This window comes from Brassica napus, chromosome C7, assembly GCF_020379485.1.
Source record: "Brassica napus cultivar Da-Ae chromosome C7, Da-Ae, whole genome shotgun sequence".
NCBI lineage: Eukaryota > Viridiplantae > Streptophyta > Magnoliopsida > Brassicales > Brassicaceae > Brassica > Brassica napus.
The window spans coordinates 28,731,520-28,759,514 of record NC_063450.1 but is presented as its reverse complement, the minus strand read 5'-3'; the positions used below and the strand labels follow the sequence as shown (position 1 = coordinate 28,759,514).

Below are 27,995 nucleotides of genomic sequence, written 5' to 3'. Positions count from 1 at the left end.
CTTTTTTTTTCCACTGGAATTTTATTAATAGATCAAGTCCAACAGGAACAAGCCCTACAAGAAAGTACAAAGTCCAATCTACGGGCCAAAAAAAACTTAACAAAAGGCCCAACGCAAAGGCCCAACCCAAACAGACACTTTGAGCCCAAAGCCCAAAGAGGTACCCTGTTGAAGAAAAAAGCCAACCGCGTCCACCACGTGTTCGGTTGCCCAGCAACCACTGGACACGCGTCAAGACGATGGAGAGCTGTCATCCTCCGGCGAAACTGAAGCGGCTGGAAGGAACTCCGACGAAACAGAGCCTTAACGGAGAAAAAACCGTCCATCCAGAACGGTCTTCGCTGAAATTCAGGGCGCTCAGAGGATCTACGCTTCGAAAACACAATCGACATCAATCGATCCCTTAGCCGTAATCAAACGGATAAAAGGAAAGAGAATCGATAGGACCAAGGAAACCACGGAACCGTAGATTTAAACCATAATCGGGAAGACCCGATAAAAGGCCGCCATCACCACCAAGGAGGAGCGTGACACGGAGACAAAAGCCGGCTGTCCAACACCGGAGAAGAAGGTAAGGGCGCCAGAAGCAAAAGCCGGACGTTCACCGAGATAGATGCAACGCCGAAGACTGAGATCCGGCCGGATGAGACCGTAACCGGAAAAACCTGAACCGGAAGTCCTACGCCGGAGAAGAAAGCGCGGACTCCAGATCCAAAAGCCGGCCGACCATCTAGAGAAGATGCTACGCCGGAAGGGGCCCAACCACGGGCGATGAGTCGCCGGAAAGGAACCAGCGCAACGCTTCTTTTCTTCAACTTCTCCTCTGTGAAAGATCCTAGAGAGAGAACAGAGGAAAAAGGAGAGAGAAGCTAGATTTTTCTTCCGGTTAGCTAAAGTTACAAATTTCAGCCTAAGTTCTTTTGTAGTTAATAAAATCTGACCTGACTCATAATTGTTTCCGGATCTGCCACCGATTACAAGACATACAAGGGCTTTCAGAAGACACTCAAGTTTGCCATATTATTATTACCTTTTGAAGAAACTCATGGATCATCTTAACTTCATTTGTGTCACTAGTTTTATCAAGTGGAGTTCTTGAGTAGGAGAAGCCAGATCCAACAGGTTGATCCAAGAATAGTATGTTAGCCACCTGAAAATGTGATGAAGATTACGAAAAGTATCAAAATAGATCATTGGGTTTATGATCGACATATGAACGTACTTTCCATCATTACATGTGTCCATGAATATGTTGTAGAGACCTAAAAAGCGAGATTTCCATTGCAAACCTCGAACTTAAAAGCCAGAGGTCCTATTTTTGGTTTCTTACCACTTTAAGAAAAACCATTGAAAATGATGATATAAAATGAATATATTTTATAGATTTTACCCTTCTCAAAAAGAAGTCCTAGGAGAGAAGAGCATCCAGGTCCACCATTTAACCAAATAAGAAGAGGATCTTCTATTGGATTATTCTCAGATTTGATGTAGTAGAACAATTGTATATCCTCTTCCTCACCAATACCGATGTACCTTTCGTTTACAAGAATAGCAAATTACTAATTCCAAACTCAAACACACGTATTATTATTATTTTGGTCAGAGTATATTATTATTATTCTTTTTCATATATTATACATTGGTAAAAAGGAAAAAATAAACATTTTACAAACCCCGTTTCAAGCTCAAAAGGAAGAGGACCTTCAAAACCGGGAAGAAACTTGACGATAGAGCCAGAATCAACATGATGACTCGAGACAAAAAGAAGTAGAACCAGAAACAGAAGCTTTAGCGTCAAACTCATTCTTTTTAAAATTCTAAATATTGAGTCTTTTGTGTTCAAAAAGTATCGAGTCTTTTACGGGTTAAAAGGGATCTATATAGGTAGCAACCATTCATCACCGTGAATAATGACATAAATGAGCAACAGTTTTAGTTCATGTGGTCAGTGTGCAGCTGTTAAAAACTAATAATCCCTAAACATTATTGAAAAGTGATCAATACAGTAATTTTGAAAAAAAAAATGACATACTAACAATAATGACATGACATATTAACAATGATGACATATATTGAAACTAATTGTGAAGGGGACGTTTATATTCAATGATGATTTTTTTTTACTTTTTTTATAATATGATAATAAATCATAGATCATCATTAACATAACAATAAATAAGATAATAGTATAAATCGATAATATTTTACAATTTTCGAAATGTCATTTTTGCTTATATTTTTGTAATTTTATAATTTTTATTACTAAAACAATTCTTTCAATTTTTATGCAGTTTTATTTTTCAAAATTCTAATTTTATAATCACAATACGATTAGCTTCTTTTTAATATCGACAAATATTATAAATATTATTTGTTTTATGTTTTGATAGTTATATACCTAAAAAAAAATTCTCTTAATTTTATAGAATTTGATTTAGATATTTCAACCAAAAGAAATAGATTAAAAAAATTTCCATGATTATAATCTTAAATATATACATATATGTTAATAAATATAATTTGCTTAAAAATATTTATTTTATCTTATTTTTTACATATGATTAAATTAAAAATTATAAGCAAATAATGAAATCTAAAAATTAACAAGATTTTATTTTTAAATATAATTTAAATTTTTAAATTTTTATTTCCATATATGGTGTACGAAAACACCTAGTATCCAATTATATCAGATAATATAAAAAGGTATCCGACTTCTCTAGCTCTTATCATTAGAAATTATTAGCACGTGTAAGCGATTCAGAACATTCTTGATCGTTCTGTTTGTTCTTATCCAAATCCTATCTCAAGGGGAAAATGCACGTTCACAGGTACGAGGTAGTTGTTCAAATCCTATCCCAACTACTTTTGCTAACCGTTTGTGTTATCATGAATAATATGAGATTCGTAGCTCAGTGGCATTATAATGCCCCTATTGAACTTTGGAGGAAGGTTCGATGCACCCTGTTATCAACTTCTATTTTACCCATTTTCGCCTATTTCTTCCTTTTGCTTTATATTCTCGTACGAGTCCCATTTAATATTGTAACAGAGTTTAAAGACAACTTATTTCCTACATTTAATTTATTACAAATTTCATTTATATCACCTGTCTGTCTTTTTTCTTCTTCTTACATTGTCTTTCTAACTATTATTTTCTTTTACATTTCATTTAAGCAATTTACCTAACTCACATATATATATAACACTTATTTTACATCATTGGTTGAATAATATTTATAATTTCCGATAAACTATTTAGACAATAAGATACCTGAATTATTTTTGAAAAAATAAATATTAAAATAAAAACTTTAAAATCCAAAATAGTTAAGATTAGTTTTGTTTATAATTTCATGATACCAAATTTAAATGTAGAATAATACTTTAAACTTAATTTTGTTAGTTATTCCTATAGTATATTATATATAATTTTGATTAATTTTTTTATTAATTTATAAATATATTGTGTCCCCAGTTAAAAACATTTTTGGATCCGCCACTTCTCAGAAGATCTCTAGATCTTTCTAAGATCTCTAGATCTTTCTTTCTTATGTTATTTAAGGATCTATTGTAATTGAATAATGTAAGGAGAATGAATTGAATAAAATTTTCACAGGAGTAACCATTCATCACCACTTAACGATGATAAGTTTTTCAGCTTTTATCGACACCATTGATTAAGAGAGTGACAGCTGAACACTCGAAATAATTTTTAGCGTACTCATATAAATAAAAAGGTTTTTAGTAAAAAATATTTTTTTGCTAAAAAATATGTGAAGACGTATGATTCAACGTTTGAATCTCAAAAGAGCTAACGTCTTTAACGGTCACATTGACTGGGCCAGATAAAGAAGATCGATCGAAGGCAAAAGGCTATTGGAATTGGGTGCAAGAGATCAGGCCCAAATACAAACAGCTCACGTGGAGAACCGAGGAGTCTGATGACAATCGGTGTGAGGTTGTTATTAGGTGACTCTCAGGTCGTTGTTATTAGGTGACTCTCTTCCGAATTGTGTTTGACATTGTATGGTTTTACGAACTTGAACCTCTTTTAGGGGATTTCATGCATTCGTCTTAGGGTTTCACCGATTATACGAAACAAACTGTAGTTTTCAGGATCGTTGGTGCATGTACCTTAGAAGTTTTCAGTAGAACCTAACCTATGGTAGTTGTAGTTTAGGCTCTGTTTAAATCGTAATCTTCGTATTTGTAGGGTTTACACACGCTGCATTCACTATAGGTTACGAGGCAAGGATTAATAAATGCAACATCGATGGGAATATGGTTCCACCTGGTGCTCTTGTCAAGTTTGTTCAGAAAGGTCTCCACTACATGGAGATGGAAGCTAATTTGAGCAATGTAATAGTTACTTTTTTCTTCTTTCTCTTGTGGTTTCTTTACAGTGTTTGCTCTGGTTAGACTTAGCTTTGTTTTTGCTGTATTGCTCGCAGGGGGCAGCAGACATTGACGAGGAATTCTCATTCTTTCAACCGTTGGATCTGATCTCAAAGGATGTAAACGAGTTGCAGGTGATGCTGAGGGAGAGTAAGAGGAAAGAGAGGGATAAGGAGAAGGACAGAGAAAGGTCTAAAGAAAATGAGAAGGAGGTTGAACGAGAACATGATGGAGATTGCAGCCGAATGAAGGATAAGGATAGGCATGAGAAACAGAAGGAACGAGAGAGGGAAAGGGAGAAGATGGAACGAGAAAAGGAGAGAGAAAGAGAGAAGATTGAACGAGAAGCATTGGAGGGGGAGAGACTGAAGTTAGAGAGGGAAAGGGACATGAAAATGGAGAAGATAGAGAAGGAAAATGCCTACGAAAAGAAGCTTGAGTGAATTGTTGAATGAGATACTAAGTAAAGAAAGCGAGAAGGTCAAGCTTAGGATCGACAACATATCAGTTATTGCTCTAACGAAGAATCCAGTTTTCCATGGAAGGAGTAAATATGTGCTCAAGAAGTATCACTTCATTCGTGAGTGTGTGGAGAATGGGCAAATTGAAGTGGAGCATGTACCGGGAGTTGAGCAGAAGTCCGACATACTTACCAAGCCATTAGCAAGGATTAAGTTCAAGCAAATGATGAGCTTAATCGGAGTTCAAGAAATTGATCTCCCTAATTTAAGTTGGAATTAAGGGGGTAAATGTTGGATGATTCCAAGCTTATGGAAACTTAACATATTATTAGATGTTTAATATGTTAAGATAAACACAATAAGGAAATCTAGAAATAGGAAAATGAAGTTTTCTATTTAGGCTATGTTTGTGTTTTTCATATCTCACATGTTAAACGGAATTTTCTTTCATATAAATATAGGTTTTATGGAGAGGCGTTCCATATGATCTTAAGAAAAACATATTGAGAACTTTAGTTTTGAGCAGTTTCTAAAGTTAATAAGAAAAATTGTTCTTATAATTCTTGTTTTTCCTAAGAATTGAAGTGATACAACTTATTACGTGGAATCTTAATGGAGGAAGAAAAGAAATATCTAGAGCGTTTTTCTTTCAACATTTGGGACTAGGCATAATAATTTTGGGATTTAAGAAACGTAAAGAGGAAATCGAGTGAGCAATCTCGATTCATGGACCTATAGAGACGATGATTAAAAAAATTAAATTTCTTGAAACTATTCAAGAAATACAAAAGAAAAATGTTCTTTATTAGCAACAATGCAATGCATGTCGATGATCGTCGATAAAATACAAGAAATTAAAAAACAAGGTTGTCTAGGATAGGAGAAGACTTGCATTTGGCAACTAAAGGCACAGCTTTAGGCATGGTAAGACCTTTTCCTTCCGACATGTCAACTGCAATGTCTTCAACCCTCTCCCAATCAAAACACTGGATCAACGACCCTAAAGCTGAGCTCAATACAATTTGGGCCAGCCCCATTCCAGGACACGCTCTTCTACCTATACCAAAAGGTAGAAACTTACCATGTTGCATCTTCGACTCTTTACTGTCGAACCTTTCCGGCTTAAAAGCCTCGGGCTCATCCCACCATACCTTTGGGTCTCTCTGAATAGCCCACGCGTTGATGAGTAGCCATGTGCCACGTGGAATATCAAACCCAGCAACTTTACAATTATGGGACGACGCGTGGGGAACCAGCATTGGCACTGCAGGATAGAGACGAAGAGTCTCCGAGATCACACTATTGAGATATGTACAAGTGCTAGTATCAGATTCCTCCATCAAACGCCCTTCTTTCGAAACGACGTTGTTTAATTCCGTCTTGACTTTCACTAGAACATCTGGATGATTTAGAAGGTTAGCCATAGCCCACTCCAATGTCACAGTCGTTGTCTCCGCCGCAGCAGATAACATCACCTGCAAAAATTGTACGATGCAATCTTCATGTTTTTTTCTAATAACTGAGTTGTATTTAAAAAAAAAAAAAATCCACGAACCAGTACGAGTCCTTTGATGATCTCGTCGGTGTAGTAGTCAGGTTGTGATTCTTGAAGGGTAAGCAAATGAGTGATCATGGTGTTCTTGAACTCATTTTTTCCCCTGTTTGCTCTGTTCTCGTCTACCAGTCCCTGCAAAAACTTGTCCAACTTGGAGCCAAGTTTCTTGGCTCTCTTAATGTATCTATCGAAATCAAACAGCTTCCAAATCGGAAGAAAGTCGCCGACGTAAGTTAACCCTGCGAGCTCGAAAGTTTCTCTGATCAGCTCCTGCACTTCCTTAGCATCCACGTTTTCCTCGCCGTAGTATCTTTTTCCAGCGACCATTCTCATGACAACGTTCAAGGTAAACCCATAAAGCAACGGTCGTAGCTCCAACAAGTTACTTCCTCCTTTTGATGTGGCCGCCGCGGCGGCGGCGTGGATCGTCCGAAGCAGAGACCTCACTTCGTCTCTCCGGATCCCTAAGGATTCTCTGAGACGAACGGTGGAGAATATCTCGGCGTTGCAGATACGGCGGAGGTTGCGCCAGTGGTCTCCGTAGGGAGCTACGGTAACTATCGTGTTGTTGTAACCAGCGATTTTGAAGAGAGTACTGGTAGGTCTGTTTGCGAAAACAACATCATTTTCGTGAGTTAAGAATTCCTCAGCTGCGGAGGCTGACGTGACGACCACGGCTCGACAAGAGCCAAGCTTGAGCGAAAACACTGGACCTAGGTTTAGAGAGAGGTCACGAAGGCAACGATGCATGGGATCTTTGAGCAGGTGGAGGTGTCCGATCACAGGGAAACCTATCGGACTTGGTGGAAGATTCAGCTTTGATCGGAAAAGATAAGCCGCGGCTGCAATAAATCCGACGACCAGAGCGAATGAAAGAAAATTAAACATCTCGTCTGATTTGGTTGCTTTTCATTCAGGTGCATGCACGCACATATACAGCTTTATTATCGAGTCTAGAGTCAACCATGTAGAACGTGCCCCACGCTTGGGCGATTTGTTTTTTTGCCCTCGTGCTTTTTATTTTAATGTTTATCAACAGGTGGTTTGGCTGTTGTTGTCCGTGAATTATTGATGATGACATATTAAATGGGCTTAGCCCAATAAGTCAGTTATTGGATAATGTTAGGCCCATTGTGTTTTAATTACACCCGGTTTAGATACGTCGGAGAAGATCAACATATCACCGACTTGTTTTGTGGACAGCTGGGTTACTCCGACTCAGTCGAATTTGGCCGTAGGAGATGTCTTCACTAACCTCCGTCGAATTGAATTTTCTGATATTCCGATATCTTCAGGAATCAGGTAAACCTTCTCTGTAATCTCTCCCATTGTATCTGTTCTGATAGCTACAAGCTAAGGGGTTTTGGATTTCAGGATCATTGGGTTGTAGTTTAAGCTCTGTTTGAGTGGTAATTGTAGGGTTGACACACGCTGCATTCACACTAGGTTACGAGGCAGGGATTAATAAATGCAAAATCTATGGGAATATGGTTCCACCTGGTGCTCTTGTCAAGTTTGTTCAGAAAGGTCTCCAATACATTGAGATGGAAGCTAATTTGAGCAGTGTAATAGTTACTCTTTTTTCTTTATCTCTTGTGGTTCCTTTACAGTCTTAGACTGAGCTATGTTTTCACTACAAGAAAACAGACGGATACTGACGGACAAAATCGTCACAAGTTCATCGGAATAGAGACAATTTGACGAATTTCTAACGAAAGTGGTCGTCGGTATCATTTCGTCGGAAAAAAAAAATTCGTCGGAATTTCGTCAGAGTTTCCGACGACTTTCTGACGAATACCGATAAACCACATTCTGACGAACTTCCGACGACACTCCGATAACATATTCCGAGAACAGAATTCATCGGAAACGCAAAAATTCGTCAGTATATTCTGACGACTTGTACTCGTCGGTATATTCCGACGACTATGATTCGTCAGTATATTTCGACGAACCGGTTTGTCGGTATATTCTGACGACTCAGATTCGTCAGAATATACGATTTTTAAATATGAATAAATTTTGCATTTATAAATATTTTTTTATATTAAAAATTAATAAATACACAAAATCTGAAATTTAAAACTAATAATATTATAGAATTTAAATTCATAGAAACTTAAATAGAAAAATTCATAAAAAACTAAGAACCCGAAGGCAACAAACGATCTAGCTTTTCCAATATCATTCATCAAGTTTTAAAATTCATAAAAAACTAAGAACCCGAAGGCAACAAACGATCTAGCTTTTCCAATATCTCGGCGTTGGTCTTCTTTTGGGATTCTAGCGGAGCAAGGATAGTGGCATTCTCAGAAAGGATAGTGGCGTTCTGCTCCTCCAATGCCACAATCCGTTCATCTTTGTTCTGTAGCTGCTCCAGAATCATGGGATCGGTATACGGAACTTGCGAAGAAGACGTCGGATACGAATAAGCACGGCGGGCCAACCCAACTAAACATCCTCCTTTCCTTTTAGAAACCGCCAACAAAAATATTTAAAGTTAGTAAACTACATTATAAAATAAATATATTAATAAAAAATTACCTTTTCGACCATCTCATTTATTTGCAATCGGAACATGTTGGTTGAAGCTCCCATAGAATCGCCGCCATCAGAGAGAGGCTGAGAAGATAGAAGAGCTTCTTTTTGAGTTTCCACCAAGTCAACGACGGATCTGATCACGGCGTTCTGAATTTGACCCATCTTCTTGTTAGTGTGAGCTTCCTTAATAAGTTGAAGACGATCAACGGGATTACCATCATTTGCTTCAGTCTAAAATACAGTCATTAGCCAAAGAATATATAAAAATATTTATTTAAATAAATATAAAGATTAAAAAAAATAGAACTTACAAGTTGATCCTCCAAAGAAGACATAGACCAAGCGCCGAGGTTGTGCACATACATACCTTTCCCGCCACGATCGCTTTTCCGGTTCTTGGAGTTCTTACGAGACGTCGCTGCAGTGTCGTCCTCCCAATGGACTATCAACTGCTCCCACACCGTCCCGTTGATGTACCGTGGCCTCTTGTTCCTCTGCCATACTGTCTTCCAAGCGTTGATTTGCTTCGTATAAGAGTCCATGGCCTTTTCGTTGAATTTCTGACGGACTGTTTCCGTGAGACCAGACTCCCAAGTGAACTCTTGCTACAAAACACACATAATTTAATTAGTAGATATATATTAAAAATTTTGAAAAATACTTTAAAAAAACTGAAGAGTTACCGCAAACTGACGAAACCACAACTCCCGGTCGTCGCGAGGAATCACACTCCACTTCGAATATCTGGTATGGAGCATGAAATACATCATATTGTTGATGCTCCTGCTAATGTCATTGCTCGACTTGTCGAACCTTTAAAAAAAATGCATGTTAGAAAGTTAATTAATGGAAAAACACTACAAATAAAATAAAAATACTAACCAAGTTGTATGTCCCGGTCGTGGGTTGGGATGGAGAACCGGGAGATGCTCTCGACCTGGTTGTTGAACCAATTGTTGAACTGACATGACCCTCGGATCCTCCTGAGCAGCTGGAGCGGGAACATATGGAGCGGGAGCAGGAACATATGCGGGAACCGAGTTTTGTTCGTGAGATGATCCCGATGGACGGGAACTGCTCGCTGAACTACCTCGGCCGCCACGGGGTGCAGAACGACGGGATGCGGAATTGCGTGCTTCCTCGGACCTAAAAATAAATGTTAATACATCAAAAGATTGTTAAATATAGTAAAAAAATGATTTTCTATTTAAAATGTTTTAATTTATATATTTAAATATAAAAATGATATATATATATATATATGTATGTATAAAACAATTATAAATGTTTTAAAAAAACTTTAAATATAGAAATGGTTGTTAAATATATTAAAAATTATTTTTACGTTTTTAATATAAAAATTATAAATATAGAACAGGTTGTTAAATATATAAAAAAATATATATACGTTTTTATCTATATAAAAAATATAAAATCATTTTTTCTATAAAAAAATATTTATAAAACGTTTATAAATATAGAAAAGGTTGTTAAATATATATAAAAATTTTAAAAAACGTTTTATTATATATAATATATTACTGGAAACCCCAAAAACAATTTTAAAAATACAAAAACGTTTTCAATCCAAAAAAAAATTAAAACAACAATCCAAACAACAATCCTAACTAATAGATCCTAAACTATCCATTCAATCTTAAAGTTTTCAATCAAACAACCTTAAATCCTAAGATCAATCTTCTGCTGGAACTACACGAAGAATGGCCAATACACTGTTAAATCTGGATACTGGGTTGCTCGAAATCTGATGAAGCCAGAAGAGGAAAAGGAAATACTGGAACCAAGTATTACTAAACTCCAAGCCTTTGCTTGGAAGTTGAAAGCGCCAAGAAAGATGTGCCATCTTATATGGCAATTGATAACGGGTCAGGTGGCAGTAACGAGGAATCTCGCAAGGCGGAATATGAGGTGCGATAATTATTGCCCAAGGTGTGGAGAACTAGAGGAATCTGTAACACATGCAATATTTGAATGCCCTCCGGCTCTCCAAGTGTGGTCCTTATCAGCAACTCCTACGAGCACAGGTATATTCCCAGTAGCAAGCATCTACACAAACATGGACTACCTATTCTGGAGGAAGAATGAAATCTTAGCGCCAGACCAAGACAGGGATCCTTATCCCTGGCTAATATGGTATATTTGGAAGGCTCGTAATGACAAACTTTTTAGGGGAATAGATAGAGACCCCTTGGAAATAGTTCGATATGCAGAAAGTGAATGTCAAGCCTGGTTCAATGCAAACGAGATGATATCGCCAGTAGTTCAGGCCATCAGCAATGAGGAAAACCAAGTCTTAAGCTTGGGTAATATTTGTCTACTAGATGGATCTTGGACAGCTTCAGATCGCTTTAGTGGATGTGGATGGGTCTGGATGGATAGCGGGGAGAACACACAACTTATGGGAACACGGAATTTCATTCGATGTGAATCAGCTTTGCATTCGGAGGTAGAAGCACTGCGTTGGGCGATGGAGAATATGCTTCAACACTCGCCATGCCAGAGCTTTGGAACAGACTGCAAGGAGCTGATTTCAATGATAAAGGAACCTCATGTGTGGCCAAGCTTTGCGACAGAACTGGAGAAGATAGAAACGCTGCAGATTTGCTTCCCGGACTTCAAAATAACCTATGTGCCACGAGTGCGCAATTTGTTTGCTGATTTTTTGGCTAAGACTGCTAGGACCTTTCGTAGAGAGTTACTTTTCATTGGTTGTTCTATTCCGGTCTGGTTACCCAGACCACTTCAAGCTTGAGTAATAGAATGGCCGTTCGACGTCAAAAAAAAAAAAAAAAAAAAAAAAACTTCCTAAACCCTAAAAAATTGAAATACACAAAGGTTTTATAGAATCTTACATGATTTGTGGAGTGGGGAAGAGATCTGACGGTGGGAAGAGGAATCGCCGGAGATGGGAGCTCGCAAATCCCCGGAGTCGCCGTCAAAGAGAGAGAAATCGGAGAGAATTTAGAGAGAGAGGCGGAAATGACAAAGAAGGAAGTGTCTAGGGTTTTTATCTTTAATGATTCCGACGGACACGTATCCGTCGGAATCATAAATATATATTCGCGAAAATTTTCACGCAGTTTCTTTTCCCGGGTAATTTGATATTCCGACGGATTTCTGACGGAATTGGTAATGTCGTCGGAATTTCGTCGGATATTAAATCCGTTAGAAAGTCGTCGATACTTTCCGACGGATTACTGACGAGTTTTTCCTACGGAATTCCGACGACGTAGTGTTTAGGGGTTGAACACAAGTTTCTAAATGCAAAATCCAAATCTTTGATAATATATATAGTATTTGCATAAAGATTTAACTATAAAAATGTTTACATAACACGATTTACACAAAAACATTTTTGTAGTATAACATTAGATAAATATGATTGTATAAGTATATGAGTGTTATGATGAGACGTTATGAAAACCATGATATACATACATAAATATTTTAATGAGTTGTTATATTTGAACGATTACGATCTAATACTATACTAAACACTTATTATGTGTTATTTTCATAGTTTCGGTATCCAAATTTATATATATTTTGATATGAAAATTTTTAAAAATATAAGTCCTCGGAAATACCTCGGAATATACTGACGACATTCCGACGAATTTAACAAGTTCGTCGGAATGTCCTCGGTATATTCCGAGGTATTTCCGAGGAACTTGTCCACTTAGAATGAAACCATATTTCGTCGCTATGTCGTCGGTATATAGTGACGGAATACCGACGGACATGTTTAAAAAAAAAACGTATGTAATTACCAGAACTAATACAAGTCAAATAATAAGAATTCCTAATCAGAATCATCAGAATCTTCGGAATCTTTATCAAACTCCCCAACTTCAGCTTCGTCCTCTGAATGTACAACAGCATCAAGTCCAAACTCGGTAAAATTCTCAACGAGTTCAACATCTGCCAAATCTTCAACTGCATTCAAGTTGCTGGTAGAGTCTGGTTGTAATGGTTCATTATCAGAAGTTCCATCTACTCGTCCTCTTGGGTTGATTTGCGTTACAGTGACCCATGGATCGTCTCCGTACGTCACCCGAGGGTAACTGATGTAGTACACCTATCATTTATACAAGGTATTAGTAAAATATAAACCATTAATTATGAATAAATTGACATACCTGATCAGCTTGCGAAGCAAGAATGAAGGGATCATAATATTGAAGTTTCCGCCGCGAATGAACCGATGTAACACCAAACGCATCAGTCTTCACTCCTTTATCTGGGGTGGTGTCATACCAATCACAATAGAATACTACACACAGCAATCCAACCATACCAGGAAACTGGATTTCCAATATTTCTTCTATGTTGTCGTAGTAGACATCGTCACCGGAACAAGACGAAACACCATCATCATATGTTGTCCTAGAATGACCTTTCCTTGTGAATGCATATCCTCGCGTACAATATTTTGGATATGATTTGACCATATAGTTTGGTCCCCGCACAAATTTGCGTATCCAATCATCGAACACAAAACCTCTGGCCAAACTATCTTTCACCTATAAATTAAAAAAATATATATATGAGTGAAAAATTAATTACTTTATATTAAATATAAACTAATCATATGCATAGGGTAATATGATATATGACTCACATAACTAAGAAGCCATTAGGGGTGTTCAATCCGGATATCGATTCGGTTTCGGTTCGGCTTTTTTGGTTTTTCGGTGTTTCGGTTTATAAAAAATATCTACCATACTAAAACCATATTTAATATGGTTTGGTTCGGTTTATATACCGTCGATTTTCGGTTTATTCGGTTTATTCGGTTTTATACCAAAAAACCGTAAATATATTTATCTTTTAAAATATTTTGTGAATTTTACTTTATAAGATTAGATATCGGCTTTAAATTTAATTATAACATGGCGATATTTTGGTTTTTAAATAATCTATTTTTTATTTTACTATTTAAATAATTAGTAAACATATTTATTTAATAACAGTAATAGTTTTATAGAATAAAAGTAAGAAATATCAGTAATCCATAATACTATTAAACAAAAAAGTAAAAAATATTTTTTTTTAATTTGATAAAAAAAATTTGAACTTAAAATAAAATATTAAATAACTAAAATAAACATTTAAGTTGGAAGATCATACCAATAAAATAAATTAGGTATATATTATTAATTATATTATATAATTTACATATACTTATACTTTATATTTTAATTGATCGGTTTATTCGGTTTGATCGGTTTATATACCAAACCATATCCATATACCACAGTTTCTTAAAAATGACATCCATTCGGTATATTCGATACTACCAAATCCAAACCATTTTTTCTATTTCGGTTCGGTTCGGTTCTAATTTGTTCGGTTTTACCGGATTGAACACCCCTAGAAGTCATGCAGCAAATCCGTTATGTCTGAGTTGTTGAAGCTCATCTTCTGTCGCATGCATGTGAGTCATACGCAACTCTGCCATATAAACACTATATAAAAAGATATTATCAATATAAAATAAAATTATTGAATATTAATCAATAAATTTAAATGAATAACTATTTTTACCTCTCATATTGTAGAACATCTTCACAGTTGGTGAGCAAATATGTTTGCAAATGAGCGTGCTTAGTCTCCGTAAGTCTCCACTTCGTGGGTTTTCCACCAAGTCGTCCTATTTCCGTGAACATGCTTGGGACAGTAACATGATATGTTGCCATCTCCCCTCTGTCATCATGCCGAGCAGGTCTTCGGTTTTTTGTATGCACTTCTGATGGAAAATAATTGTCACCAAATATTGCAGTTTCTACATTGATCACCTGGGCGACTATAGATCCTTCCACCTTGCTTAAATTTTTGACCTTCTTCTTCAGATGATGCATATAACGCTCAAAAAGATACATCCATCGGTATTGCACAGGACCACCAAGTTCCAATTCTCTTGCGAGATGAATAGCAGGATGTTCCATTACATCAAAGAATGATGGAGGAAATATCTTCTCGAGGTTGCACATGCTGACTGGTATATTTGCCTTCAGATTACTAATACCCTCTGCAGTCACTGCTCTGGTGCATAAATCGCGGAAAAAAACACTTATACCTGCAATTGCTTCATGAACATTACGTGGCAATAGTGCGGAAAAAGAAAACGGAAGGACGCACCGCATAATTACATGACAATCATGACTCTTCAAGTCAATAAACTTTCCTTCGCTTCTATCAACGCAGTTTCGCAAATTTGATGAATAACCGTCTGGAAATTTCACTCTATCTGTAATCCAACCAAAGAATTCTTCTTTTTCAGCACCATCCAGCCGATAAATGGGAAAAGGGACCGTACCGTTCTCATCAACGTGAAGTTCAGAACGATCACAGATATCGACTAAATCCAACCTTGACTTCAAATTATCCTTCGTTTTACCTTGGTTGTTAAGGATTGTGTTCATCAGATTGTCGAAAAAGTTCTTCTCGAAATGCATGGCATCTAAATTATGCCGCAATAGATGATCCTCCCAATATGGCAGATCCCAGAAAATACTTTTTTTGTGCCAGTTATGTAGCTCTCCAACCGCATCGACTCGAATGTTTTCATGTCCACCTATGTCTGGCGTCCTACCTGCACCAAAATCCCTCAACTGCTTCCACAAATTTTTCCCACTAACTTCCTCAGGTGGACCATCAAACACCTGCTTGTTCTTCGTAAACAAAGTCTTACTCCTACGGTATGGATGATCAGGTGGTAGAAATCTTCTGTGACAGTCAAACCAACACATTTTCCTTCCGTGCTTTAGTTGGAAAGCATCTGTGTCATCTTGACAATATGGACATGATAGCCTCCCATGTGTTGTCCATCCGGATAACATACCATATGCTGGAAAGTCACTTATTGTCCACATAAGTACTGCCCGCATATAAAAGTTTTCTTTGCACGAAACATCGTATGTCTCAAAACCATGCGCTCATAGTTGTTGTAACTCATATATCAGTTGTTGAAGAAACACGTCTAGTGATCTCTTAGGATGCTCTGGCCCGGGGACGAGAATTGAGAGGAACAAAAACTCTCGTCGCATGCACAAGCTTGGCGGTAAGTTGTACAGTGTCACAATAACTGGCCATAAAGAATAATGTCTTCCACTCTTTCCAAATGGGCTGAAACCATCAGTACATAATCCAAGATAAACATTTCTTCTCTCTTCCGCAAATTCTGGATATGTTGACTGGAAATGTTTCCAAGTCTTCGCATCTGAAGGATGTCTAATCTCACCATTTGTGGAATGCTCTGCATGCCATCTCATTGCTTTTGCTGTGCGCTCACACTGATACAACCTCTGCAATCTTTCCGTCAAAGGCAAATACCACAATCTTTTGAACGGGATCGGAACTCTTCCCCTTGTCTCCTGATAACGAGGTTTCCAACAAAATTTGCAGTTATTCCGTTCCTTATCCGCTCCCCAGTAGATCATGCAGTTGTCAATACATACATCTATCACTTCGTACGGTAGTTGAAGACCCGCAACAAGTTTCTGTACCTTGTAGTATGAACCCGGTGCAAGATTATCCTCAGGTAGAATACCTTTGACAAAATCAATCAGTAATCGCATCCACACATTCTTCAGCCAAATTATAGTCTGTCTTAATACCCATCAATCTAGTTGCAGATGATAAGGGTGAATGACCATCTCTACAACCTTTATATAAAGGTTGTTTTCCGGCATCCAACATGTCAAAACATCTCATAGATTCGGGATTTGGTTCTTCCCCTCTATAATGATCATGTACCATCTGCACAGTACCTACACCATAATCTATATTCATTATAGGTTCTTCTAACCTAATATCAGGCTGAGGTTAGCTAACGGGCTGAGGTTCGCTAGTACTACCATATTCATAACCAGTTTCCTCATAAAGATATCAAGCTTTATAATTACGTGAAAATCCTCTCATATACAAATGAGTCCAAACTTCAAATTCTCTTATAATCCTATTATTATTGCAAGTAGAGCAGAGACATCTTAACATACCGGTTTTTGCATCCGGTTGCTGTTCAACAAGCTTCATGAATTCTTTAATCCCTTGAACGTATTCTTCCGTAAGTAAATTGGTGTTGGGATCCATATGAGGTTTATCCATCCACGAACGATAATAAACTCCTGAAGACATGATTTTCTCGGAATTGTTGTTATTAGAGAGAGTGAGGAGAGAATAAGGAGTGAATGAGTTGAATGAGGAGAGGTTGTATTTATGGGAAATTGCTTACGGCAGTCCGACGACATTCCGACGGAATTCCGACGACATTCCGACGGAATTCCGATGACCCTAACGGTCATATCCGTCGGAATTCCGTCGGTATTTTCCTATCTCAACGACTATAAAATGGTCATATGTATTTGTCGGCAACAGTCAAAAGGTTCGTCAGAAATTCGTCGGTATATACCGACGAACTTCCGACGACAGCGACGGTTATATTATTGATCGTAATGTCGTCGGAAAGTCGTCGGTATATACCGACGAATTTCCAACGAACGTAACGGTTATATATTTAATCGGAATGTCGTCGGAATTGCGTCGGTATATACCGACGCACACTCTTTAGTCGGAAAGTCGTCGGTATATTCCGACGAATTTCCGACGAAGTAGTATTTTTTGTTTTCGTCGGAATGCCGTTGGAAAATCGTCAAATTCGTCTGACGACTTTGTTGTCTGTCGGAATATAGCGTGCTTTCTTGTAGTGTTTTGCTGTGTTACTCGTAGCAGGGGGCAGCGGACATTGACGAGGATTTCTCATTCTTTCAACCGTTGGATCTAATCTCAAAGGATGTAAACGAGTTGCAGGTGATGCTGAGGGAGATGAAGAGGAAAGAGAGGGATAAGGAGGACAAGAACAGAGAAAGATCTAAAGAAAATGACAAGGAGGTTGAACGAGACCATGATGGAGCTCGCAGCCGAGTCAGGGAAAAGGATGGGCATGAGAAACACAAGGAGCGAAAAAGGCAAAGGGAGAGGATTGAACGGGAAACATTGGAGAGGGAGAGACTGAAATTAGAGAGGGAAAGCGAGAAGATAGAGAGGGAAAGGGCCCATGAAAAGCAGCTTGGAGATGGTGATAGGGACATGGCTATTGACCAAAGTGAGAAAGAAAACGCTGGAGATGAAGAGCATGGCCGTTCTTCGGGTCGGTCTTCATAGTTTGTTTTTCTGTGTTTTTATTGTTGAAACTTTTGTGGGATGAATCATATGTGAGAATAACATTTTGTAATCCAGATACTAATATCTGTTTAATTTTATTTGATTTGAACTGCTGCAGAACTTATGGATATCACCATGACTCCTACATCTCTGCCGTCTCAAATTCCTAATTCTGATGTTAGGATTCTGGAAGGACATACCTCTGAGGTACCTTTTTTAGGTATGCTGACGTGTCGTATCAGGATTTGATGCAACTGCTCTATTATTATAATGTAGATTTAAAACAGAAAGTGGTTAGTTACTGCAAATTGAGAGCTACTATTAAGGAACACAACTATAAAGACTTTGGAGACAAAAAGCCGGTCTTTAAGTCCGTCGTGCGCCCCGGTTAGGTGAAAACAGTGGAGGTGGATGATGGCACGTGGCGGGAGCTGACAGAGTCGTGTAACCACCACGCCAAACACGCTTCTTCTTATTCCTAACCCCTTTCCTTTTCGTTACTACTCACCACGTCCTCAAACATTTTTCTAATAACCCAGTAAATTCCAAACTCTATAGAAAATTAGTATTTGGAGATTGTAAAATGAAAAAGATTTGCAATTGTCCATTTTTCTTCATTAATCAAAAAAAAGTTTAAATATATGGCGTAACGAATAGGAAAGCCTTTTTATTATTTTTTAAATAAGAGTTGTAAATTCTGTAGAGATAGTGATATTCCCAAGAAAGAAAAAAAGATTCGACAATCCCAAGCTTCACACGATCTCGTGAGTTGTTGACAAAACTAACCCCTCTGCGCTTCTCTACGATTCACGAGGTTTGATTGTTTATAGTTTTTGTTTTAGTTTTTGGTTTTTGATCCAATCAAGTTTTAACTTTTAGTTTTTGTTTTTGTAAAAATCATTTCACTTGCCAATCAAGTTTTTTAACAAATAGATTCCTTAAAATTTAGGAAAACTAGTTTTTCAAAATTTCAACCAATTTGTGAAAAAAAAACCAAAAACCAACTTTTGTGGGTTTTCAATATAAAAACAAATTTTGTTTATTTTTTTATAAAATACTATATTTTAATTAATTAATAATTAAGTAAATAATATTTTCATAAAGATAAAATTCCCATACAATTTTTTTATCATTTAACATTAATGTAAAATAATTTATGTGTTCCATATATGTAAATAAATATAGATAATTTTAGTATTAGTTGTAAACAATTAATTATTAATATCTATAAATAAATTATTGAATAATTTTATTATACATACTAAAGGACAACTAAAAATTATAAAATATTTTATTAATGAAATATATTATATTAATTTGAAAAATAGCCATTCAATTTCTAAAAAACGAAAAATATTTCATGTAATAAAATTTATAAATAGTTTCAAAATTTTAAAATATTTAATTTTTATAATTTATAAATATTTTATTAATTATATTTAAGTATAACACTTAAAAACAAAATAATTTAAAACCTGGTAATGTTTTTATTTTAAATAACATCCACTATATTTTGATAAATTTTAATGGTAATTGTTTTAAAAATTATTATTTTAAAACAATGTATTGCTTATTTTATAAAAAAAACTAAGAATACAACAAAACCAAAATCTAAAAACCAAAAACCAAAAACCAAAACTAAAAGGTAAAAATCAAAAACCAAAATCTAAAAGCTAAAAACCAAAAACCAAAATCTAAAACCAAAATCTAAAATCCAAAAACTAATACAAACAATCATCATCGTCTTAATCTTATCTACCATTAGTCTCCTTGATTATATAAGACGACAATAATAGTAACAACCAGTAGCAGCAGCAACAAGAAAGGACAGGCACCGCAGTTACACTCAAGATGTCGGAGACAGAGAGAGCGCGTCCTTTACTAGCATCGGAGGAGAGAGCCTACGAAGACACCGAGAAAGTCCACATAGTCGGAGTAGACGAAGAAGACGGCGCCGATTACGACGACGAGCTCGGGAACTCACCGCGCTTCTCATGGAAGAAGCTATGGCTATTCACCGGACCCGGGTTCCTCATGAGCATCGCTTTCCTCGATCCGGGCAACCTGGAGAGCGATCTCCAAGCCGGAGCCATCGCTGGATACTCCCTGATCTGGCTCCTCATGTGGGCGACCGCCATCGGGCTTCTCATTCAGCTTCTCTCTGCTCGCCTCGGCGTCGCCACGGGACGACATCTGGCTGAGCTGTGCCGCGAGGAGTATCCCACTTGGGCGAGGATGGTGCTTTGGATCATGGCGGAGATTGCTTTGATCGGTGCCGATATTCAGGAAGTCATCGGAAGTGCGATAGCTATCAAGATCTTGTCTAATGGGTTGGTTCCTCTTTGGGCTGGTGTTGTTATCACTGCTTTGGACTGGTTAGTTTCTCAGTTATTCTATTTTTGTTACTTCAACTAGAAAAAACCATGAATTCTAACTTGGATATGAATCGAGCAAAGCTAGCTAAGTGTAGTTTAATTTGAGAATTTTCTTTTTGTTTTAGTCTACTCTTGTAATTGAAATCTTTATTCTTGTTTGGGGTTTGATTATATAAAATTTCAATTTAAAAAAAAAAAACAAAAAAATAGAAAAATCCTTCCGTTTTGAAACTTTAGGTTTGTTCTTGATCTTGATTCTGGAAGATGTTAGAATGGATTTTAACACTATTATGTGTGATTGATTGCAGTTTCATCTTTCTATTTCTGGAGAATTATGGAATAAGGAAGCTAGAAGCTGTGTTTGCTATTCTTATTGCAACCATGGCTCTTGCATTTGCTTGGATGTTTGGTCAGACGAAACCCAGTGGAACTGAACTCCTTGTCGGTTAGTTATAATCTTCTAAACATTTTTATTCTTTTGTTTGGAGAGGAGAAACCAATGTTCAAGAAATCTCTAGGTGGATTAGGCATTTTATAGAATAGGTGGGCGAAGAAGGCCTAGACTGTTTTTTTAAAAAAAAATCGTTTCGTTCGGACCCGATTTGCCTGAGTTCGAACACTGGAAGAAACTAAAAATGGTAACTTTTTTTTTTTGTTCAACGCAGGAGCATTGGTCCCAAAACTCAGTTCCAGGACAATAAAACAAGCTGTTGGAATCGTGGGATGCATTATCATGCCTCACAACGTCTTCTTGCACTCTGCGCTTGTTCAATCGAGAAAAGTTGATCCCAAAAAGAGATTCCGTGTCAAAGAAGCTCTCAAGTACTACTCCATCGAATCCACCGGTGCTCTCGCGGTTTCCTTCATCATCAACGTCTTTGTCACCACCGTTTTCGCCAAAGCCTTTTACGGGACAGACATAGCGGACACCATCGGTCTTGCAAACGCAGGACAGTACTTGCAGGACAAATACGGTGGAGGGTTTTTCCCTATACTCTACATATGGGCGATAGGAGTCTTGGCAGCTGGTCAGAGTAGTACCATCACAGGCACCTACGCAGGACAGTTTATAATGGGAGGGTTCTTGAACCTCAAGATGAAGAAATGGGTTAGAGCGTTGATCACAAGAAGCTGCGCCATCGTCCCGACAATGATCGTGGCCCTTGTTTTTGATTCTTCTGATTCTATGCTTGATGAGCTTAACGAGTGGCTGAACGTTCTTCAGTCTGTTCAGATCCCTTTCGCTGTTATCCCTCTGCTTTGTTTGGTGTCCAACGAGCAGATCATGGGGAGCTTTAAAATTCAGCCTTTAGTGCAGACCATCTCGTGGATCGTAGCTGCTCTTGTGATTGCTATTAATGGGTATCTGATGGTGGATTTCTTCTCAGGAGCAGCGACAAGTGTGGTTTTGCTGGTGCTCGTGATCATATTCGCTGTTGCTTATGTGGTGTTTGTTCTTTACCTTATCTCAAGAGGCCTCACGTATACTCCTTGGCAGCTAGTGTCGTCGCAGAAAGTGACAGAGAGGGATGATGAGTAAGTAAAAAAAGCAAAGACTCTTTTTACTGAATGGGAATAAATCTGAAAAACTGAAACAAACAATAGAAAGTTGGTTTCATCAGTAGTATGGTAACAATGTCATGATATGTATTTGTAATATTGGTGTTTTATGGTTTAGAGCATAGACTTTGTGTAAGAATATATTCAGGACTTCCTTTCTTTTTTTCTTAGAATCTGAAATGTATCCTTTGTTGAAAAATTCCTATATTTGTTGGAGTTTTAGCTGAATAAAACGGTAATAAGAAGCTTGTTTTTTCCACAACAAAAATATCCCCAGATTCAATTAGAAAGTCTAAAGATTATTAAGATACATGACATGAATATCAAAACACAGGAGCAGCTCTTCCTAATCCAAAACCCCAAAACATTAACTAAAGTCAAAAATAAAATAAATAGGTTTTGAATATATGTGATTCTTACATAAACACACTCCTAAACAATGTTTGACGTAAGAGACTCGACAATAGCCTAACACATTTATTAAGAACCAAAAATAAATAAATTTTGTAACGACTAAGCAGACCACTAATAATAAGAGACTGAAACTGTCATTTGCTATCGGATGCACAACACTATAAACTCATGTTCTTGTTTTTTTATTAACATAACTCAAAGGTAAATATGGAGGAAGTGTCTAGGTTAAGAACTCTTGTAGATAACATCTCCTCATATCTAAGTATATCGTCATCAACGAACAAGTTATTTTCAAACCCTGCTCATAAGTACTACAGCAGAGGAGAAGAGATTGCAAAGCTTCTTATGCCTTTTCTTGACAACCTTGTTGCCTCTGATGCGTCTCCTAACGAATTTCTTAACAATGGCTTTGAAGAGTTATCTCAATACATTGATGAGCTAAGAGAGCAGTTTGAGAGCTGGCAACCTCTTTCAAGTAGAATCTTTTATGTAAGTAAAGAAACAGCCAACTCTTCTCTTAGCTAATGTGTTTTTCTCTTTCCTAGCTACCTATCTTGTGTATCACCAGGTTCTTAGAATTGAATCATTAGCATCAAAGATGAGGGAATCAAGTTTGGAAATCTTTCAGCTTCTCAAACACTTACCTGGTGATTTGGTTTCAGAGGTAGTATAGTCTCAATGTTCAAGAATCTGTGCGTAGTGTTCTTTAGGTTCTACTAACTGAACTGGCTCCAGAATCGAGCTTGTATGAATTCTTTTGAAACATTTGAATGGGGCTCCCATTTATAAGAGTCCCCACTTTTTTTTAAAGTTATATGTATCTATATTTTGGTATAATGACAAAAAAATATTTATTGCAAAATAAAAAAAAAAACAAAAAAAATTAGTTCATGAAAATGATTAAAAAATATTGATAAATTTTATATTATTATGATTTAGATAAAAAAAATAAATGTTGACAGAAAAGGATAAAAATAAATAAATTATTATACTTTTAAAACTGTGTGTTTTAAAAGTAAACAAATTCATCTACAAAATTTGTAAAAATATTTAAGAATCTGTAAATATTTTATTTCGAATAGAATTCCCACAATCTAAGGACTGGTTCTGTCTGGCTCTTGTTTAATGTTGCAGGACTGCATAGAACTGGTGAAGTTAGTGGGAAGAGAGGAAGTTTCGTATACTATTGATCGAGCTCTGATAGATCAAAGAAAAGGTGTTGAACTTACTCCAGAGGTTCTGCTGAAAATTGCTGAGAGTGTTGGTTTGAGATCAAACCAGGATATTCTGATCGAAGGTGTGGTACTTACAAACTTGAAGGAAGATGCTAAGCTTGTCAAGAACAACATCAAAGCTGGTTTTATAAAGGGATTGATGTATCTGACCAAACAAATGCATGATTACCTTGCCAAGATAGAGCAGTCTCAGTTACCTTCCGACTTTTTCTGCCCTCTATCACTTCAGCTTATGACTGATCCTGTCACTGTGGCATCTGGTCAAACATATGAACGGGCTTTTATCGAAAAATGGTTTGACACGGGACTCATGGTTTGTCCAAAGACAAGGCAGGCTTTGTCTCAGACCACTTTGACACCTAACTTCACTGTCAAGGCATTCATTGCCAACTGGTGTGAATCAAACAATGTCAATCCTCCTGATCCTTTGGAGTTGATTCAATCAAATCAGCCTTTCCCTCTTCTTGTTGGATCAGGTTCAAGAGGTTCTCTGCCTCTTCCTGTAATGGATGATACACTTAAGTGCAACCATACAGAATCTGTAGATGCTAGCAAATGCGAGGAGCTGCATCAGGTCTTAACTAGGTCTGCTTCTGCACCAGGCATTGTCTCTAAAGTGGTTTCCAAAGCCAATAGATCGATCTTACAGGCACCGGTTGAAACTGTTCCTCAGCCCTGTATCATCCCAGCTACCATAAAAGAAACTGGAAGCAGTTCAAATATGGAAGCAGAAGAAACTGGAGGCAGTTCAAGTATGGAAGTAGAGGTGAAGAAACTGATTCAGGATCTCAAGAGTTCTTCGTTAGATGCACAAAGAGAGGCCACAGCTCAGCTCAGGCTACTGACAAAAGACATTCCAGACAACCGCACTGTGATTGCAAGGTGCGGAGCAATCGCTGCGTTAGTCAATAAGCTTTACTCCATGGACAAGATGATCCAAGCGGACGCTGTGACATGCTTGCTCAACTTATCCCTCGACGACAGCAACAAAACCGTCATCGCGTATAGTGGAGTATTCAAGCCGCTCGTTCACGTTCTCAAGACAGGAAACATGGAAGCCAAAGAGAACTCAACGAGAGCTCTAGTGAGCTTGTCTAAAGCCGAAGAGAACAGGACAAAGATGCTAGAAGCAGGAGCTATAGAGCCACTTGTTAGGCTCATGGGTAATGGAAGTCCCAGAGGGAAGAAAGACGCAGCCACGGCTCTAACCAACCTCGCCACGCGCAACAAGGAGAAAGAGATGGTGATCAGAGGTGGAGGAGTTAGGTACTTGATCCAGATGATGAATCCTGCTGCTGGAACGGTGGAGAGAGCTGTGGTTGTGTTGGCTAATCTTGCAAACGTGCCAGAAGCAAAGATTGCGATTAGAGATGGAGGAGGGATACCACTATTGGTGGAGGTTGTTGAGTTGGGTTCACCAAGAGGACAAGAGAATGCAGCTGCAGCACTTTGCCTGCTTTGTATGGATAGCTCAAGATTCTGCAACACTGTCATAAGAGAAGGTGCTATTCCACCTCTCGTGGCTCTTACTAGATCAGGAACAGCTAGAGCCAAAGAGAAGGTTCTTTTTCTTTTCTTTTCTTTTTGTTACGTATTTCTTGTTTCGTAATAATAACTGTTTGTATGCTTTTGTTTGTTTCAGGCAAAGAGTCTTCTGAAGTACTTTGAAGCCTTAAAACAAGAGAACCAGAGGCGAAGCTGATCTTAATTTACTTTGCAGGTTTTACTACTAACCTATAGAATTATGATACATCTACATGTATATGATGGTATATTATATATGGAGAACATGTATGCAATGTGAAAGATTATACATCTACATATATATGATGCTATATTATAATTCGTATGGAAAACATGTATGTAATGTTATGTAATGTGAAAAATTCAACAGTGAATATTTAATATGAGAACTGTCTATTGTTCTCTTATTATTTTATCAAAGTAAACTAGTAAAATTAATAAATTTCATCAGTCATGATTGGACCAGTTCAAAATACGACACAGATCGATAAAATAAAAAGATCATAAATTTTTAGATGATATATAAATATATGGTCCTGTTAGAATAAAAAAATTAATAATTTCTATGTATACAGATTATATAGTACAAAACAAATATTATTTTTCATAAAAAAATAAATATTATTTGGTTTATATTTACAATAAATTTATCTCTATTATTTCTTAATATTTTATTATATTTTGATAATATTTAGTGAAATTATGTTTAAATGATATTTAAATTATATGAAATGAAACATATTTCTTATACATCAAATAATATAATAAAAACAATATGAAAATAGAATTTCTAAAATTTAATCAGTATATACAGTAAAGTTAACTATTTTCCTATTTTATAAAAAATATTGTAAAATAAAAATATCTAAAAATAAATTATTTCTAATTAATAACTCCACAGTTTGTTACTCTATACTTTTAATTTCGTTTGAAATTTAGTGGACATTGAACTGATGGGCGGCCCATTTGAAAGTTTCCAGCGAGCTTTGGGTAGATTTTGAAGCCGCCTAATGCACAACTCACACAAGTGAGTTGAGGATTTGGTAGTAAAACATTATATTATACGATTTTGATGGTGAGAAATTTCACGTCTTTGTCTGTATAAACATCATTGCTTTTAATCATGCGAAGCACCACTCCTTATCTATTATGGAAAACAAAAAGAAAAGAAAAATAAAGTTAAGCACACCTATATGATATTTCACTTTCACATCATTCTCGTTTCTTAAATGATGTTTCACTTTCATACCATCTCATATACGTGTATGCATCTCTCTTGTCTTACTAGTCTTCAATTAAACTGAACTTTAAAAAAGTTTTTTATGAGATTGATATAGCTAGATGAATGTGTAGTGCACCTTCAAAGGTTGGATTGGGAATTTTTTTGTGTAAACTTGGATGATTTGAGCAGAATAATTGAAATTATGCGTATATTATAGAGATGATAAGAGAAAATGTGACTTAAAACTTAGCTAAAATATAAATCATATGAAGTAAACTGAACTATATAATTGATAATTAGCCACTAACATACAAAAAGAAAAATGTGATTTAAAACTTAGCTAAAATATAAATCATAATGAAATAAACTAAAGTATAATTGACAATTAGCCACTAACATACAAAAAGATAATTACGTAGGAAATGATTAAACACAAAAATACATTTAAATTAAAATAGTAAAGACAAAAAAAAAAATGAAACAGAGAAACAAGAATGTGTCTTTTGCTCGAATAATCACGCCAAGCTTCTTCTGCCATGGTCAACGACAGAACCTACCTGTGATAACTCTTTCAACCACTCAAACGTTCTCTTACGCGCAACCGCTGTTTTCTCCTCCTTCTTCGCCGTCTTCTTCCTCTGTTTCTCCCCCGTCTCACCGGAGACACTGATTTTCACCGGTACGACCGTCTCCGTCACCACCGAGCACTTGCAATCCGCGAACAGAAAGCTTCTTGTCCGGTTCCTCGATCTGGATTCTCCTGTTTTCTTCGAATTCGAGCTCGTGCTTGTGCTGCTGCAGCTACTGTTCCGACTCACTGAAACTCTAGCGTTCGTCGCCGTTCGGAGCTCGATCTCCGGCGTGCGGACGAGTCCTAGCCGGAGAAAATCCCAAATCGAAGATGACTTGGGGTTTCTGATTGAGTTCACCCTCGCCGTCATGCTCGATGATCGTCTGATCTGTGGGTTTGGACTCGGTTGACTGTAGTCGATGAAATTGTTTTTGATTTTCCGGTCTGATCCGGCTCTGGTTCGTCGGAATTCAACCGATTCGGATCTGGTGATTAACCGGTTCGAACCGGCGTCTAAGCTGAAGGAGTGACGTAGAGGCAAGATTCGGCCTTTGGAGAATAATTCGTCTGCGGTACTCATCTCCGGAGCCGGTTCACACGAATCCGACCCGAGCCGAAACGATGACCCGATTTCGAATTCGAACCCGGAATCGATTTCTTCTTCTTCTGACTTTGACTGTTTCGGGAAATTAACTTCCTCGTTAGATAAACTCACCGGCAAATCAGACAGAGACAACGCTTCTTCTTCTTCTTCTTGTGTATCATCTTCTTCTTCTTCTTCTTCTTCTTCTTCCTCTTGATTGCCATGTGAGATCAAAAGGGTTTTTTCTTCCTCCGTACAAGTCCTCCCCATTTTCGAAGCTTCCAACGAGAGACAGAGAGAGAGTTTTTAAATTTAAACACATAACGAAAGAGTGGGCGAATATTTAAAGATGACAAAATAAGTCTCTGTT

At 37.1% G+C, this 27,995-nt stretch overlaps 7 protein-coding genes across 8 annotated transcripts; 4 read left to right on the top strand and 3 right to left on the bottom strand.

Annotated features, from left to right (window-relative positions):
- Position 1: 1 nt before the first annotated feature.
- On the bottom strand, positions 2 to 2,061 carry LOC125589870 (serine carboxypeptidase-like 11). The gene is made up of 3 exons (XM_048762487.1): positions 1,674 to 2,061; positions 1,391 to 1,533; positions 2 to 1,150 (listed from the first exon to the last, which is right to left on the bottom strand). The coding sequence occupies exons 1-3, from the start codon at positions 1,802 to 1,804 to the stop codon at positions 1,143 to 1,145; spliced, it is 282 nt and encodes a 93-aa protein (XP_048618444.1). The 5' UTR covers positions 1,805 to 2,061; the 3' UTR covers positions 2 to 1,142.
- A 2,079-nt stretch (positions 2,062 to 4,140) lies between these two features.
- LOC125589869 (WD40 repeat-containing protein HOS15-like) lies at positions 4,141 to 4,841 on the top strand. The gene is made up of 2 exons (XM_048762486.1): positions 4,141 to 4,362; positions 4,455 to 4,841. The coding sequence occupies exons 1-2, from the start codon at positions 4,285 to 4,287 to the stop codon at positions 4,839 to 4,841; spliced, it is 465 nt and encodes a 154-aa protein (XP_048618443.1). The 5' UTR covers positions 4,141 to 4,284.
- A 753-nt stretch (positions 4,842 to 5,594) lies between these two features.
- Positions 5,595 to 7,461, bottom strand: LOC106390319 (cytochrome P450 81D1). Its single transcript, XM_013830756.3, has 2 exons — positions 6,415 to 7,461; positions 5,595 to 6,334 (listed from the first exon to the last, which is right to left on the bottom strand). Exons 1-2 carry the CDS (start codon positions 7,300 to 7,302, stop codon positions 5,714 to 5,716), a joined length of 1,509 nt encoding a protein of 502 aa, XP_013686210.1. The 5' UTR covers positions 7,303 to 7,461; the 3' UTR covers positions 5,595 to 5,713.
- Positions 7,462 to 7,591: 130 nt separating this feature from the next.
- Positions 7,592 to 18,250, top strand: LOC106390321 (WD40 repeat-containing protein HOS15). 2 transcript variants are annotated; one of them, XM_022706028.2, is made up of 3 exons: positions 7,592 to 7,716; positions 7,834 to 7,979; positions 17,788 to 18,250. In XM_022706028.2, the coding sequence occupies exons 1-3, from the start codon at positions 7,656 to 7,658 to the stop codon at positions 18,139 to 18,141; spliced, it is 561 nt and encodes a 186-aa protein (XP_022561749.1). In that variant the 5' UTR covers positions 7,592 to 7,655; the 3' UTR covers positions 18,142 to 18,250. The 2 variants fall into 2 exon arrangements, with proteins under 2 accessions (XP_022561749.1, XP_022561750.1); XM_022706029.2 differs by having other exon boundaries at positions 7,598 to 7,716; positions 7,861 to 7,979.
- A 1,517-nt stretch (positions 18,251 to 19,767) lies between these two features.
- On the top strand, positions 19,768 to 22,335 carry LOC106358301 (metal transporter Nramp4). The gene is made up of 3 exons (XM_013798050.3): positions 19,768 to 20,516; positions 20,825 to 20,961; positions 21,182 to 22,335. The coding sequence occupies exons 1-3, from the start codon at positions 19,993 to 19,995 to the stop codon at positions 22,054 to 22,056; spliced, it is 1,536 nt and encodes a 511-aa protein (XP_013653504.2). The 5' UTR covers positions 19,768 to 19,992; the 3' UTR covers positions 22,057 to 22,335.
- A 224-nt stretch (positions 22,336 to 22,559) lies between these two features.
- Positions 22,560 to 25,713, top strand: LOC106395397 (U-box domain-containing protein 2-like). Its single transcript, XM_013835866.3, has 4 exons — positions 22,560 to 22,979; positions 23,059 to 23,154; positions 23,625 to 25,286; positions 25,368 to 25,713. The coding sequence occupies exons 1-4, from the start codon at positions 22,698 to 22,700 to the stop codon at positions 25,425 to 25,427; spliced, it is 2,100 nt and encodes a 699-aa protein (XP_013691320.2). The 5' UTR covers positions 22,560 to 22,697; the 3' UTR covers positions 25,428 to 25,713.
- A 1,025-nt stretch (positions 25,714 to 26,738) lies between these two features.
- Positions 26,739 to 27,958, bottom strand: LOC106394417 (histone H3.v1-like). Its single transcript, XM_048762485.1, has one exon. It carries the CDS (start codon positions 27,893 to 27,895, stop codon positions 26,987 to 26,989), a length of 909 nt encoding a protein of 302 aa, XP_048618442.1. The 5' UTR covers positions 27,896 to 27,958; the 3' UTR covers positions 26,739 to 26,986.
- Positions 27,959 to 27,995: the final 37 nt, after the last annotated feature.

Bases quoted from the DNA above. Each gene is read 5' to 3' on its own strand.
- LOC125589869 (XM_048762486.1), top strand. From the start codon at position 4,285: ATGGTTCCACCTGGTGCTCTTGTCAAGTTTGTTCAGAAAGGTCTCCAC. The intron at 4,363-4,454 runs GTAATAGTTACT...TATTGCTCGCAG, and splicing joins TGGAAGCTAATTTGAGCAAT to GGGGCAGCAGACATTGACGA.
- LOC106390319 (XM_013830756.3), bottom strand. From the start codon at position 7,302: ATGTTTAATTTTCTTTCATTCGCTCTGGTCGTCGGATTTATTGCAGCC. The intron at 6,335-6,414 runs GTTCGTGGATTT...CAATTTTTGCAG, and splicing joins TCATCAAAGGACTCGTACTG to GTGATGTTATCTGCTGCGGC.
- LOC106394417 (XM_048762485.1), bottom strand. From the start codon at position 27,895: ATGGGGAGGACTTGTACGGAGGAAGAAAAAACCCTTTTGATCTCACAT.
- LOC106395397 (XM_013835866.3), top strand. From the start codon at position 22,698: ATGGAGGAAGTGTCTAGGTTAAGAACTCTTGTAGATAACATCTCCTCA. The intron at 23,155-23,624 runs GTAGTATAGTCT...TTAATGTTGCAG, and splicing joins CTGGTGATTTGGTTTCAGAG to GACTGCATAGAACTGGTGAA. The intron at 25,287-25,367 runs GTTCTTTTTCTT...TGTTTGTTTCAG, and splicing joins CAGCTAGAGCCAAAGAGAAG to GCAAAGAGTCTTCTGAAGTA.
- LOC106358301 (XM_013798050.3), top strand. From the start codon at position 19,993: ATGTCGGAGACAGAGAGAGCGCGTCCTTTACTAGCATCGGAGGAGAGA. The intron at 20,517-20,824 runs GTTAGTTTCTCA...GATTGATTGCAG, and splicing joins GTTATCACTGCTTTGGACTG to TTTCATCTTTCTATTTCTGG. The intron at 20,962-21,181 runs GTTAGTTATAAT...TGTTCAACGCAG, and splicing joins TGGAACTGAACTCCTTGTCG to GAGCATTGGTCCCAAAACTC.
- LOC106390321 (XM_022706028.2), top strand. From the start codon at position 7,656: ATGTCTTCACTAACCTCCGTCGAATTGAATTTTCTGATATTCCGATAT. The intron at 7,717-7,833 runs GTAAACCTTCTC...TGGTAATTGTAG, and splicing joins CCGATATCTTCAGGAATCAG to GGTTGACACACGCTGCATTC. The intron at 7,980-17,787 runs GTAATAGTTACT...AACGAGTTGCAG, and splicing joins TGGAAGCTAATTTGAGCAGT to GTGATGCTGAGGGAGATGAA.
- LOC125589870 (XM_048762487.1), bottom strand. From the start codon at position 1,804: ATGAGTTTGACGCTAAAGCTTCTGTTTCTGGTTCTACTTCTTTTTGTC. The intron at 1,534-1,673 runs GTTTGTAAAATG...TGTAAACGAAAG, and splicing joins CCTTTTGAGCTTGAAACGGG to GTACATCGGTATTGGTGAGG.